The sequence below is a fragment of the Typopeltis vanoorti genome, chromosome 3, assembly GCF_054136105.1.
Source record: "Typopeltis vanoorti isolate ZY-2024b chromosome 3, IOZ_Tvanoo_1.0, whole genome shotgun sequence".
Lineage (NCBI taxonomy): Eukaryota > Metazoa > Arthropoda > Arachnida > Uropygi > Thelyphonidae > Typopeltis > Typopeltis vanoorti.
In genome coordinates this window covers 78,277,653-78,293,243 of record NC_143551.1, presented here as the reverse complement: position 1 = coordinate 78,293,243, position 15,591 = coordinate 78,277,653, and the positions used below count along the sequence as shown (strand labels likewise).

Sequence of the window (15,591 nt, the reverse complement as noted above, 5' to 3'; positions counted from 1 at the left end):
GAATAGACAGTGTTAATTAATAGTTTTAATTTAAACTAGAGGGGTGTATTTCTGATACCTTTTTATTTATTTATTTTTTAGTTATCCGCTGTTGTGATGCATCTTTATTCGACGATGGTTTAACACAGCTGTATGTACATAACATTCGGGCACCACACATTAGAGACCAGGAAGTCATCTTTTATTGTAATTGCAAAGGGGGTAACGATCCTTTCCCACCAGAACCAATATACAATTCGTGCGTACGTACGATTAGAGAAGTGACATTATACATGCGCAACTGTGAAATGGGTGCACTACAATCATTTAGTTTATTATGGTGTTTATTATCTATCAATAAAAACATACCAGCTTCATTTTTACAAACGGAGTTTGATATGTTTTCATTTTGGTTCATGAATATCATCAAGAAACATCCATTAATGTTTAACAGGCCCATTACTCTAGGAAATCTGGTTGATTTTTATGCAGACAGTACATTAAGATGTCAGACATGTGAGGAGTGTATGTGCATATTTCATACAACAGATTGTTCAGAAGGAGTAACTTGGTTTTGGTTTCTAGTGCATTTTTTTTTGAAATCATTTTGACAGTAATGATCACTCGACATGGCTTTTACCTATATCTATATTAAAACCTTATATTTTTAAGGCTGTCTGCTTAGCAGGGGAGCTAGATGTAAATTCTACCATGTGTATTAACAGGAAGATATCAGACATGTTTTGTTATTTATTTCTAACCTCTTTTTGCTCGAAAAAAATCCTGCTCCCCGATTTTTCCATATGCAAGCTTCCTTTTAGAGAAATATTTGATTTTATGGAATTTCTTAAAAAAAACACTATCATTAATGGGTTTTTTTATCCCTAAAGCAAAACCGAGATTCAGTCAAATTATCCTATGTACAATGCAATTTTAGATGAAGCTGAGAGAGTTAATACAGAACCTATAGGAAGCATACAAAGGTTTCCCATAGATTGGAGAATAACAGTTAGTGACAAGAGAACAGAAAAGCAACCTGAACCATATTTTACATTTAAAAACCCAGACCGGAGAAGTCGGAATGTATGTGTAAATGAAGTTATTTAGAGGGATCATCAAATATCAAAATATTCTGTTTCCATCGGCGAGTGATCCTTGTTTTGAGGCACCAATCAAACCATTATGGTTCTAATTTTTACTCTTTTTTTTTTATTACAGAAGAAGAAGAATATTTCACCATCGCAAGGAAAATACAGCGGTTCTCTACAAAGTATCAAACACAATTTACATCGATGACTGTGGAATTGTGCGAATTTAAAACTTGTGATCCTAAAGAAGTAATAACACAGCTAGAAGAAATATTTACACGTTTGTTTGAATATGTTAGACAAGATGTTCCAGAGTTTAATAAAATTCTTTTTGCGATGTTAAGTGACAGCTTAACGCACTCTGTTAATTTACCTCTAATGTCTCAGATGGTTTCTCTATAAAACGTTTATTGCAGGCGATAGAGAAGATAGCCCGCAATCGAATAAGTCCTTTTTAAGCAACTTCACCCTAGAAATAATTACAATGTTTATCCCTGATGGTAAAGGACGAATGAAAGGACCCTATATTTTGACTTCACGAAAACAGTTTTAGAAGAAAAAAATACAGTTTCCATTCCTGTTAAATACTAGATAGTCCGAGATAAATATAGTGCGAAGTTATTAAATAAAGCTTCAGTGAAGAAATTCAGTTATTCATACGACAAACGTTACGTCGATTCTACCACACAAATCACTTACCCTTACAGATGGCGGGATTAATCCATCCAGCCACAATATTAGTTTGTGGACCGACGCAAAGTGGGAAATCAACACTGGTTGTTTCACTACTGCGAAATCGGGATACAATCATCACTCCGAACGTACAGAGAATAGATTTTTTATATTCTGAAGATCAACCCCTATACGAGTTAATGAAGAGAGAAATTCCACATATTGAATTTTATAGAGGTCTACAGGACATCGAGTTTTCTCCGGAAGTAAGAAATCTTTTAATTATTAATGATCTGTTTTCTGCAGCAAATGCATCCTCGACAATAGCAGATTTGTTTACAAAAGGAAGCCATCATCGTAATCTTATGGTGTTACTGATCACTCAGAATTTGTTTCCAAAGGAGAAACAAGCAAGAACGATAAGTTTGAATGCTTCCTATATATTTCTTTTACCCAACCCGAGAGATAAGTCTCAGATTTTTTACCTTGCAAGATAAATTTATCATGAACGTTCTTCTATATTAGTGCAAGCTTACAAAGATGCTATTTCACAAAACCACATGCATATCTTCTGATCGATCTCAAATTAGAAAGAGAAACCGTCGTTTATATCCCCAAGAAATGATTGAAAAAATGTCATTTATTCAGGATGAAACCTAACAGACGGAGGTTTTTGACGACTCTTGCTTCGTGTAATTCTGATAAACAACATAAAGCATTAATTTCAGCTGCTGGTAGAGAAGAAATTTGCGGTATTTGTGAAGATTGTCTAAATTTGCTGAAAGGTACGTTACTTGTTTCCCATCATCAGAAGCATAAGCTTTCAAAATTTAAGACTCAGATTCGTCATCTCGCGGATAAATGTGTCTCTCTCGCTATCAAAAAGAAAGTTATGCAAAAAGGAGGAGGATTTCTGGCAGCTCTCATTCCTCTTTTAGCACCGCTGCTCGGAAGTTTAATAAGTCGCTGATGGATTCTGTAATTAAAACAGTGCTCCACGAAAAAGTGCAAAGTCTTGATGACATCGCGAAAATTTTTAAAATGCCTTCGGTATCTTCTGATGAAAAAGTCAAGTTACACATGGACACCCTTCGTAAATATCTGTTATTTAAAGAAAAAAAATCAGTTATTAATCCAGTCCCTGTCATCAGTTTTCAACAGCCAACTCATGATGCTATTTTACTGGCATTACTACTGTCCTACCTTAAAGTGAAAGGTGTCAACTGGTCTTCTGATGGTTCCATTCGAGTGAACAATATGCCTCTACCTGATGTGAATATGCGTGAACTTTTATTAGGAGTTTTGAAAAAACCAGGTAAAAAAGAAAGAAAACATTTACCACCTGAATACGGACAACTATAATCTGTGGTTAAAGATTTCCTTTTTATTAAAAATAAGAAATGGATGTCATACTAAAAAAAAAAACTATGTACTTATTATATGTTTATATTTATATATAAGTATTATCTACATTGTATGTCTGGTATGTTTGTAATAAATATTTGATGTCTTTGTTTATTACAAAACTAATCACTAGTTACACACATAATCAGTTAATAGTCTTTTATTTTGACAATAATATATACATTACACTAACATGGATAACACTGATAAATCATTATAATGCTGAGAAGTAGAATACACCTGATATAATATTCATCCACATTAAAACCTCTAGTCAGTAACTTACAAAAAAATACACAGTGCAAACCACAAGTATCGCTACCATTTGGCTGAATCTGAGAGGTATTGTAAGACACATTTTCACAAAATCTGTTGAAGAATTCAAGAAACGTGTTGTCTGGCTTACTTCCAAAAGAACAGAAAAATATCCCTTGATTTTTCTCTTTGATGCTTACGACTCCCCAGTGATGTCCAGGTAAATAAGACTCATCCGTATTACAAATGGCTGTGAAATTCCCCTCTATATTTTTAGGAAGATGATCTTTCGGTAACACGTGTATCCCTTTAGTAAAATTATCTAAAGATAATAATTGTTCCAAATCTAATAAAATAATGTCACGCTGGTGTGAGATCTCCAATAAACTTTCGAACTCTGACAATAGAATAACAGTGACGTTCTGTGTTAAGGGTTTGGCAAATTTTATACTCAATGAAAGATTACCGTCGTGGACTAGGGTAAAGGCTTCGCTATCAGACTGTTGCATAATCATGTTGCATCAATCACATGTTGCATAAAGTGAATAACCCTTTGCATACTCATTCAGTTTAATATCCTGCCCGCGATCCTCAAGTCACCTTCATCGCATTGATTAACGAATAATATTCCCTCGTATAAACGTTCATGTCGAAACACGGTGAGAACGGACGACTAAGAATTTGTGTGTTGTCGAGTTGAAAGCATAAAAATTTCAAGTCAAAATTCTGAAAACAGCATGGATTTTCGCTATAACTCCCGTTAAATGCATTAGAACTAATTAATCCTAACACAATTCTTCTCGGAATTTTTCTCAGAAATAAATGATCGCGAGTAACACTCGTAAGTCCTTTGTTTATTGAAAATGTTTTGACTTCTGTACGTACCAAGGGATATTTGGCTGTTGCTTTTTGTAAAACATCGGCATGTGCTAGTAAAATCGAAGGTGAAATCTTAGCTTTTCGCACAAATAACGTTGCCTCTTCAAAAACAATTTTGTAGTTTGGTTTAGCTTCAGTAGAAATCAAGGCAAATTCAGTTTTTGCCCTTATAAGTCGTAACCTTAGACCAACTTGATTAATTAAATATCGTGCTTGGCTAAACAAATCGAGATGCAGACGTCCAATTATTTCTATTGTTGAGTTTTTTCCCGTAAGTTTTTGTCTTTGCTGTAATCCAGATGACGGAGTCGTTGTGTTATTCTCTAGAAAGTTTACATCAGAAGGATCGTTTTCTTTGTAAAACATTTCACAAGCCATATGAGTTCTTGCTTCAGATCCATAATTCAATAAACTTTCCAAAAAGGCACGATATCCATAACAGTTATTACTAGAACTTATTAGTGTGTCTCCTAAAAATAAAGAGTGTAGAAATAAGTTGGTAGGAGCGACTTTAGCATTCTCCGATAGAGACGAACCGTCAGCATTCACAATCTTAACACGTGAACACAAAACTGATTTCGACAAATCCAGGTAATGCTGGCCGCCACTTACAAAAAATTCTAACGGACCGGTTTCGAGACTCGAAAGGGGATGATATGCTGCATACAAACTCTTCTCGTGTGAATAGTCAGTTGGCGGTACACAAAAGATATCGAGCTCTAAACCCACACACTCTGAAGACATTTTTTAATCGAATATATCGCGGGTCGTGTTCTCTTCGACAAAGACGTTTTTCTTTCTGCCAGATCCCAGTTGTTTTTCCAAATATTCCTTTGGCTGATTAAGTAAATCTACACCCGCCTCTTGTGCTCGGCTGACTCACGAATGTTCTGACCAGACACTACATCTCCTATTATTTGTTGTCCTGTTTTCATTGCTTGTTTTGAAAGAGCACGTGCTGCTGGTTTAACGAAAGGGGTCACAAACCTGAACACACTTTTAAACAATCCCCCTCCACGGAAAGTAGGACCCTTGAACACGTTCGAGTTTATTCCTAATCCTGTTTGATTCCTATAGTATTCTAAGCAGCTCATCTTCGTTTTTTGAAGTGGAGTTTAATCACCGATTTCCCAGAACGAAATAAGAGAGGTTCCCCGCTGTCTGATCTTAAATCAATTTCTACGATTTGAAAATTTTTTGTAGACATCGGAAAGTAATCTATCTTGTTGTATATTTTAGAAATAATATCACTTCCGTCATAAGTAGCAGGAATTATTCTGAGCAGAGGTGCATACACATCACCTACGACATACGGAGACACCAGATTGCAATAACATTATATTCCGTAAACCCCCTTCCTTATGTCAATTATGTACTTTCCTTTGACTTCTCTAGAAAGTGCACGACCGATTTGAGATTCGTCCATCCCTAGTAATCTAGCAAGTCCCGGATCAGCTTTAGGAAATCGAAGACTAGTGTTATCGGGAATAATTATTTTAACTTTACCATCTGCTTCTTGTTGAAACGTAATTGCTGTGAGCTTTTCTAAAGTATTCAACAAATCGAGGGGGGGTAGGATGATATCCGGGCGTAACAGAAACTTTTTTTGTCTCAATTTTTCCAATTCTCGTTACTATCTGAAAAGGCATATTGTAGGTGCTTTTAAGTTCAGTTATAGCACTAGGCATCGTGATTGTTCCTGGTCATTTCCAACCAGTGTAAACCTCTCCAGAAGGGATTGGAGGACCTCCCAACAACTGAGCTAGATCTGAGGAAAGTTTGATCTGATAACCATGTAAGGTATATATAACAACATTCCATCTTCCCTTTCTTTTTTTACCATCCACAGTAAACATCACATAATTTATCATCATCAGGAACACATTGTTCAGCTATCTTGTCAGCTGATCTGCAATCTCTACTGTAGGATACGTATCAATTGAACAACCAATAATCTGGTATTCACCCTTAGTTTCATATGCAATTTCAAGTTTATTAACAGACTCATCTACATTATTAAAAACAGCAGGGATTTGAATTTCAGCTAAACCCATCATCCATTCACCTGGACCGAGATCAACAGCATGTGGTAGTCTTACAGAATAATTCCCTATTTTGTTCTCTGGGAATATATCCATAGAAGCTGTACTAGGCAAGATTAGATACTCCATTACATACAGTAGAATACTCTGATATCAAAACCTTTTCCAACAGATGAATATTCTTGCAATCTGTTAACCACGCTTCGACGAACTGTAATGAAGAACGAATCCTTTTCGCTCTCTGTTAAAAACGGTTCGATACGTCTGCTCCAAGCTTCCAATACTTCTACAAGATTTACACGCGGTAGGGCAAGTGCTAAATGAACAATCACATCACCATCACCACAATGAATGCATCTCTCTGTGTGTCGCTTAAAATGAGGATAAACAGCATGGTGAACAACATCCAATAAGGCTTCATTCAGAAATCCTGTATTTCGAGGTCGTGTTTCTAAAACTGTCACTTGCGTTAATCCTCCAGGCAAATCCAAGTTAGGTATCTCTGTAGGTATTGACGGAGTTCACGGAGTCGTGCACCCCTGCTTTTCCAAGTACTTTGGATCTGAAGTCAGATATGCCACGAGACGCTATTTCCAACTGTTTCTCAAGAGCAGATACTCGTCTTCGAAAGTTTGCAGCATCGGATAACTAGCAGCCATATCTGTCCTCGGAGGGTATAGTGGAAATTTCAGGTGGTAGCACGAATTTAACACTCTTGTATAGTTGCTTAGGTATAGCGAAACTTTCAGGTGGTAGCACGAATTTTGCACTCTTGAATACTTGCTTCTGTTTAGGTGAGGATCAATTTATACTCATCCAGGTTACAACTATATCACTGAACGAAGCGTTACTATATCCTCTAAACACACATATATCAATTACCGAACAACGCACGCTCTTACCTGTACCGTCTCGAATTATACAGTTCTCACCCTCAGGGAGAACGCCCTTGTTTACAGAAGACAAAGCATAAAGAACCACAATAATACCACAACGAGCTGTTATAAACGGAATACTTCGCTTGCACGAACCCAACTCGGGTCTGGATAAGATCGCCATTTCACTAGCAACTCCGGAATAGCGCTTCTAACTCTGCGTTTCAACACTTTGTCAACAACGTAAAATTCAGGTCTGGCTACTTTTTGCATTTCATCGGAATAAAAACGACCAAAAATTTCTTTTCCGCTTGTGTCTTCGAGTCGATAGGTGACAGGATTGGTAAAAAGAACGGTCTTGATGATAAAGATTTCCTCGGTCCACGAAGATGTGGATTCTTTGTCAAAAAAAGATTTTTTTTTGACAAATTTTTTTACTTTCTTATACAGTACAGGGTTCGGTTCTTCATTCTGGCCATATAACCGTTCGTATACTTTACTCTCGTTCCCGTGATTACCTTCTTCAGGAGCCATCCCAATAGATCTATGTTTAAATAAATTATACCCTCTTAAAAGTTTAGGTAACACATCAACATAACTATATGTATTTTTATAAGTGAAATAACGCCATATCCGACCTCGTAAAGTAGGGTGAAATCTTTCTACTATCAATGCTTTAGTGTCACCTTTAGAAAAGAAAAGATGTATCCTTCGTTTTTAAAGTAAAGCACGTACATGTTTATTCCAGAATTCTTTTCCTCTGTCAACCTGTATCTGTATAGGATCTTCTGCATCCAGTAACAGCTTCTGCATAGCTCTGGATACTTCTAAACCTCCTTTGGTTTTGAGAGGGTGAACCCAAGCTTTACGAGAAAATACATCAATCATAGTTAATAAATATTTAAAACCATTATTAAATCTAGCAATAGCGCTTAAATCCAACAAATCACATTGATATCGGTGAGCAATTCCAGCTACTTTTGTTTTCAATCGTCTAAATCTACCTTTCACTGGTTTATGTAATGTATAGGTAGGTTGTTCTTGCAACCATCGTTTAACTTCTCTGATATTATGTCCAGAAGTTTTTTGCAAAGATGATATGCTTCGAAACCCTCCCAGTTCGACAAATCATAATATATTTTACTTAAATCAGTAGACATCTCAACTGTCTACTGATTTAAGGGGGGATAAACATAGACAAACACTGGTTCAGGTTAAATACATTTTTTATTAAGCAAATATTTACATGGAAGACAATATTTCTTGTATCTATTTTTAAATAATTGCATTAGTATTTTGTTTTTTGCTTTTTTATGTTCATATAAAAGTGTGTATTAATAGTTTGTAATTTAAAGTATAGTTGAGGGAAGTGAAAAGATGTGCATTAAAAATACACAAGAAAGCTTTCAAGTGGGGGGAAAAACACATAACCCCGACATGGTCTAGCTAGAATATTATTCACTTTAAAAGTAAAAAGTAAACATCATAGCGTAAGTCCTGAATTTGATTTTAAGTTCAAAACAACGTTATCTCCATACAAGATAATTCATTCAGTGTAAATATCCTAACCTAAAGTCACGTGGTTCTCTCCCCATTCGAGAGAAATACATGTGACCTAACTGTAGACAATCCAACCGATACGAAAACAATCATCACGTGTACATGACGTCACACGTTGACCTCAGCTGGGGGGAGGATTTAATTACTTTTTTGATTAATGGAAAATTTAAAACTTTCCATTAAAATTACCTTGGAGTGAAAAACATGATAGTGTAACTATCATGTGACCTAACTATAACCAACCACAAAGCAGCACGGTTGTCTTCATTGTTTTGTCTATTGGTACAAAGAAGCTAACCTATCATGATCTCGGGTAGTTCAAAATAGAGGGGTTGAATTTAATTACTTTTTGATAAGGGAGGAATTAAAATTATGTTACAAACGATGGTGAAAAAAACGATTAACTCCACATCAGCTGATCTCAAAAGACCAATCCCAAACAAAGTCGACAGTTCAAAATAGGGGGTTGAATTTAATTACTTTTTGATAAGGGAGGAACCCTCCTAATTAAAAGTACGTTGGGGGTTGATGTCATACCAGCACAGGCTCAAAGCGCGACCCTGTATGACCTAATTAAAACATTGCCATCGGCAATTAAAAGTACGCCACGGAGCTAACTAACTACTCACCTTCATAGAATCCATCGTGGATGGTTAACTCGATACATGGCATCAGTTTATGTACAACATATTTACACTTAAACTCTAAAGCAACTCTCTGGGATAATTCATCACACTGACACATGTCGATCATACAACTCCTTAAACTCATTCATGATGTTGCATTCACACTTTCCCTTGGTAACATATTCCACTCACTCGCAATAAGAAAGTGCTGCTTCTCACTCCTGTGTTCACAGAATTCTTAACATCCATGAATGACCTCTTTCTTTTGTTTTGAAAAGTTTCTCTTGTATCTATGCTATAAATCTCCTCCAGAAATGTGTCTCTATCATATCATGTCTACTTATAAAACAGACACTGCAACTCACATTTACTGAATCTTTTCTCGTAGTCAATATCCCACAGTCCTAAAATTATCCTAAGTTATTCGCCTTTAAAACCTTTCTAATATTTCTTCGAATCAGTGTCTTATGTGTTCCCTGAACTTCAATCCTCTATCCACAATCACCTCCATATCCCTTATAGGAATATTTTCACTCGTATAACACTGCATTTCATCTCCTTGGTCCGAAATGCAAAACCTTATACCTGTCAACATTAAACAAATCCTCACTCTTCTACCCACAGGACCAGCCTGTCATTCCTCCTAAAGTAATTTAACAGATTTATTTTTTATAATTCTTCCCAGCTGTGCATCCTGCAAACAACTGAATGTCTCTCTTTAAGCGATATGCTATGTCATCAACATATAAATTAAATATCAGTGTTGTCTTAATTTTATTATTATTTTTTTTCCTGGCATATCCATGGAAGTTATTGCTAGTGAATGGATTTAAAGGAAGATATGATAACTGGTTTGGATGATTTATATCTCCCTCGATGAGTCCTTGACTCCTTGGAGGTCTCAGATAATAATAATAATAATAATAATAATAATAATAATAATAATAATAATAATAATAATATTCTAAAACTATATACGTTTATATTTAACTTTGCGTAATACTTACGTGATTTCTTTAGGCGTGCTTTGTATCACAAAAATGAAATTTTCGTAATGAAAAACTTTTTCAGGATTTATCCAAAGTGAAAAGAGTAAAAATTAACCTACAAGGGTTAAAATTTTTATCCTTAGTCCGTTAGTTTCCACTAGTCAAATAAGGAGGCCATGCAGAATTTGGTGGCGATACTTCTAGTGGTTGGTGCGAATGTGTATAATGAACAAAATCATAAATGCATCTGCCCGCCTGCGCGTGTATGTGCAAAAGTAACTTCGTATCCAATTCCATCTTTCTTTGCCTATCAGGCTCCGTTATCTGTTATGACTTAAATAGTTTGGATTTATAAATTTAATTTTGGTAAATACATTTACATTTAATTCATCTTCCATAGTCCTCTATGTCTGTCGATGCGTTGTATTTGTTCTCTGGTCAGTTTACGAAACATTGTTTGCAGATATAGAAACTCGAGGGGAATGAAAGCCTTGTCACCTCTATGAGATGCCTCCGTAGAGTAGTCATGGTAAAGAATACTTGATTAAAAAAACGTCCGAATTCCATTTAGTTGCCGTTTGGAATTATAATCAAAGCAACGAAGACTATGAGCATATTATGTCTGTGTTAACTATTGTTGAAGAATAGCAGGAGACAATAATTTTTTTATACGTATGGTAAAATATTTTAATATCACCTTTGAATTATCTAATTACGTCCACAGCGCAGTATCCTTAGCGTTATTTTATTTTATTTATTTATTTTTTGTTATTGTTTTAGCGGAAGGTAACAATAATTATTCTGTCCTTTTTTTTCCCCATAAAATAAAAATTATTTACTCACATAAAAATAAGGTTTTTATTTTTACCTCAACTTACAATTTTAGGTCACCATTTTGAATACTTTACAACTTGTGGTAATTCTTATTCTTAGGGTAGATTAATCTGAGTATATCCATACATACACGAGCGCGCGCACATGCACACACTGGCTAGTAGTATTCCTATTGAATCTGATGCTACGAAATAAAGTGTATACATCAGCATTATAATAAAACTAGAATCCTTAAAAGCAAAATATTTTAAATTGTGGCATACAACAATTCGCAATAAAAGTATAAAAGTATTGTGCTTAAGTACAAACCACAAGAGACCAGTTATATCAGATTAAATTAATGCTCTGTGAATAATTACGTAGACTTTCAGAAATTTGTTTAAAATATCTACTGTCATAATACTATTTGAGTTTATTACGTTGAATGATTGCTTGGATTAGATTGTTTTGAATTACGACTAAAAACTAGAAAGCTGTGAGGTTATGAGTGTATAATATCTCTAAAATACACTTCAGACCGTTTTGCTTATTTCGAAGATGAAACCCTACCCACCTCCGTATTAGCGCGGCTGACCTCGCCTCCAAGCTAAAACCGTTTTAAAGGTTACTCGCATCAGACAGAATTCAAACCCAGGTCTTTCTACCAAATGGGCATAGTCATTACTGAGTGAGCTTGAAGTTAGTCTAATATTGCGTTTTATCTAAAGGAATATTTTCTTGAAGTCCAGCCCCTATAGTGATCCTTCATTAGTTGAAACTACAGTATTAGTCCGCTCACGATTCCTGACAAAAAGGTGATTACTCTTATTATTTGACATACATTTTCTTTTACAGATTTGGAAATGTCAATTAAATTGTCTCATATTCATCTTGTTTCGAAGGTATGTAAATCGAAGTATTTTCTCCTAAGAATATCCACGCACTATCCGGGTATGTGGTCGGCTTTCCTTTGCACTTTTTCTCCAGCATGCTAAGATCCTTTCTTAGATAGGAACTTCAAACTCTAAATGAGGTCTAATCGTTGTTTTATTTACGGGGATATTGACATCTTTATATCTGTCATAAAACTTCCTGAGCATTAATGAGAGTCCGATTTGCAGTTCTGACTCATTTTTTGTTTAAAAAGTTCGTTCGGTTTTCACTTCTGTTCCTGGGATCTTTATCTTCCTCTGATTTTGCAATTCTTTCTTAATAGTAGAAGACCACATTAGATTTTGATACCCAGGTGAAAAACTTGCAAGCTATTTCAAGCTTTTAAATCTTAATATTTTGCAGAAACAGCGAAACTATGCTGTTTAAATCTCTATCAAAGTTCATATCGAACTGCACTATTCTTCCTGATTTGAGGCTATTATTACCCAAATAACAGATCATCCTTGGATTCTAATACTCCAATGAAATATTCTAAATTATATTTTCCGCTGTTGATTCTTAATTAATAGCCTGACGAAACTATCCTGTTTAAATTAAACGAAAAATATACGTTTAATTCCATGATCGTTGATGAAAATTAAGAATATGATCCCTGTAGGGCCCTCTTTTTATAAAAGTTTAACGATCAGAGGCATATCTATTCCATATACTCTCTTCTTTCTGTCTTAACCAGCTCTTTCACTATTTCAGTGCCTTATCCTTAATGTCATATTTCCACAATTTATAAAGAAGATGATTGTGCAGCACATTATCGGATGTGTTAGTAAATATCTATATATCAATACTGTACTTGTCGAACAAAAGTCATGAGACACCTCCAGATATACCTCTTTATTTGAAGAAAATTGTAATACATTGTTCTTACTTTTGACAGTCCAAAAAATATACGGTCAAAATGTTTGCATTCCATTAACCACAAACCACTACAGAGCTTCACCTGCGTCCGGGAAGACTTTATACTAATTTCTGGTAGATATCTGATTATTGTGCTTTACTCTTCCTTGAGAGCAGCGCTTCTCGAAGTGTGATACGCAGTACACCAGGACTACGTGAAGCGCCTGTAGGGAGCACGAAACACTTTTTGTTTTTTTAATTTTGATTTTCAAAAAATGCTATTTTAATTTTTTTACAACAATAAAAAAAAGTAAAGTAGTATTTAAACAAAATATCTCCTTTGGCATGTATAGACGACCTTCGTTAGGGTCGCATCTTGTCTATGACATGATCGCTTTCCAACTGGTTCAAATTAAAAGTTTGAATTCAAATACGCGTAGTTCGAAACACTCAGATAAATTTCATTCGTCTTAAACTTTTTTTATTGAAAATTTATATTTCATATTTTTTTTGTTTCTGTTGTTTCTGTTGGATTTGTATAACCTTATGGACTGCAGTTGTTGTTATGTCGTACAAAAATAATGAGAGATATGTTTAAAATTTGTGTGTTTTTTTTTATTATTGCAGAAGATGGAGCATTTTCCTGTCACACATCGGTTTCGGATGAGACAACATTCTACTTTTGTGGAAAGATTAATAAACAACTTTTGCGTGTGGGAAGTGAACAGCCTTCCATCGTGGTTGAATACGTAAGCAACAGGCGAATGTTAAACTTTTTTTGTGCTGCGCTCTGTGGTAAAGTATACAAATTTTCTTCTTTTTTTTTAGGGGTGGGGGGGATTTATCAGAACCCCCCCTACCACGGCATATTGATATTGTGATTGATTTGTCTAATTTGTTTGAAAAAAAAAAGCCTGGTTGTTATTCAACATGATGAAGTGTCACCATATTTTCAATGATGTGACAATATTCTTGAACGAACACGACCGAGTGAGTGATCGGCCGAGAATAGTCCCCCCTTCCTAGTCTTCGTGATCTCTATATCTGACCTCCTTCGATATTTTCCTGTGGGTATTCGTGAAAGATGAGGTTTGTGAGTGTCTCCTACGCTGAAAACGGACGCCATTGCCAGAACTGTCTATTTTTGACAGTCCTTGACAAAATGTATGGCACGAAGTTGAAAATTGTCCTGATTCATTACAGGACAACAATGTCCTGAAATTGGTCAGTTCTTTTCATGTATTCATCATCCGACCTACACGAACGAAATGACTTCCCAATAAATCATTTGTCTCCTTATAAGCCACAAAATTTGCATGTTGCATGCTTACATTTATATTCCGGCAATACATAAGAAACAGCCGAAGGTTGTTTTTTTTTTTTCTGTGATCAAGTACCTTTCTCTCCCCCTCTTTGGGGAAAAATATAGGAACGTTTTTTATGAGTTTTGTTAATATAATGCTTATCTATCTGTATATGCAGTTACTAAAAACTATTCCATCGTATTTTAACTGTTAAATGGTTTACTAGCATCTACCTCTTCATATATATAAAAAGTTTTTCTTGTGTCAGTTGAGAATGACAGAATTAATGCGCTGTTCTTTACCTAAGATTTTAAAGCCATATAAGAAAAAATATTATATACGTCTATCGGAATTGTCAATTTATGCAGACACTATCCTTAACTTGCAGTTAATAATATTGTTGCTTTAAGAAAAGGAAAGAGAAAGTTATGTGATCACTAAGGTAATGGAGATACGCTGAACGTGTTTTTGTGTAATGGTAGTGTTTACATCAAAATGCGTGCAATAAAGCTGTGTGGTCGATACTAAAATCTGAATAGTAAATTTATATATTGGCTTTGTAGGATGTTAAACCAAATTCTGGTGAAGTAAAGAGAATGGTTGTGGTAAAGGTTAGGAAAGTTTATAATACACTGATCGATAAAATTAGCAGAAAATATTGTTCATAACAGCCTCCGAAGGCGAAAATGAAAAAGGAGTGAAACGGATGTATAATCTAATTAAGCAAGAGATTCGTAGGGAAAAAATGATGTGTAAGGAATATCGTGTGCACAAGGATGATGTCAGTCAGTGGCGGCCGGTGAAAATTTTAACTGGAGGATGCTGCATATACAAAATAAGAAAAATAATCCATTTTTTCCTACTCAGTAACTAATTTATTAATAAATAAATTTACATATTAAAAAATTGCTTTATTAAAAATATTTCACACTCACCACAAACACACACCAATAATAAAAGTTTCGTATCTCATAATTAACGCGCACAAGCATACACTTTATCTGCAGCGACACTGCTCAACGAGCGGTGTCGGATTCACTTGTTACGTGCAGTGACAAGTGCAAACGAATATCAGCGAGTCTAGCTGCAATTGGCCGAACATGATAATTCCGACACTGCATTAGATCGCAGTGCATTCGTTTCGTAATCTAAAGCGTTAATCGAACAATTCCAATTATTAACTATTCAGTCAATGTCAAAACATAAGCTGTAACCTTTAACATGTTGTATTGTATTTATATAATGTTGTAAGCATTGTTATTATTTATAAATACAAACAGAATTTAATTTTTTCGTTTTTCCTTGGAGGTGTTGCAG

At 35.1% G+C, this 15,591-nt stretch overlaps 3 protein-coding genes across 4 annotated transcripts in view; 1 reads left to right on the top strand and 2 right to left on the bottom strand.

The window, feature by feature from the left end:
- Window positions 1-1,606, top strand: part of LOC150108304 (uncharacterized) — a 55,951-nt gene extending 54,345 nt beyond the window's left edge. For both annotated transcript variants that reach the window (XM_090415732.1, XM_090415733.1), the window contains exon 4: window positions 1,198-1,606. In XM_090415732.1, the coding sequence (XP_090271858.1) occupies window positions 1,198-1,469 (272 nt within the window). In that variant the 3' untranslated portion in view covers window positions 1,470-1,606. The remainder of the gene's footprint in view (window positions 1-1,197) is intronic.
- A 2,383-nt stretch (window positions 1,607-3,989) lies between these two features.
- LOC150108303 (uncharacterized protein F54H12.2-like) lies at window positions 3,990-5,021 on the bottom strand. The gene has a single exon (XM_090390440.1). The coding sequence runs from the start codon at window positions 5,019-5,021 to the stop codon at window positions 3,990-3,992; it is 1,032 nt and encodes a 343-aa protein (XP_090246566.1).
- A 2,299-nt stretch (window positions 5,022-7,320) lies between these two features.
- On the bottom strand, window positions 7,321-7,728 carry LOC150108302 (uncharacterized). Its single transcript, XM_090390439.1, has one exon. The coding sequence runs from the start codon at window positions 7,726-7,728 to the stop codon at window positions 7,321-7,323; it is 408 nt and encodes a 135-aa protein (XP_090246565.1).
- Window positions 7,729-15,591: the final 7,863 nt, after the last annotated feature.

Excerpts from the sequence above, each read along its gene's own strand:
- LOC150108302 (XM_090390439.1), bottom strand. The coding sequence starts at position 7,728 with ATGGCTCCTGAAGAAGGTAATCACGGGAACGAGAGTAAAGTATACGAA.
- LOC150108303 (XM_090390440.1), bottom strand. The coding sequence starts at position 5,021 with ATGTCTTCAGAGTGTGTGGGTTTAGAGCTCGATATCTTTTGTGTACCG.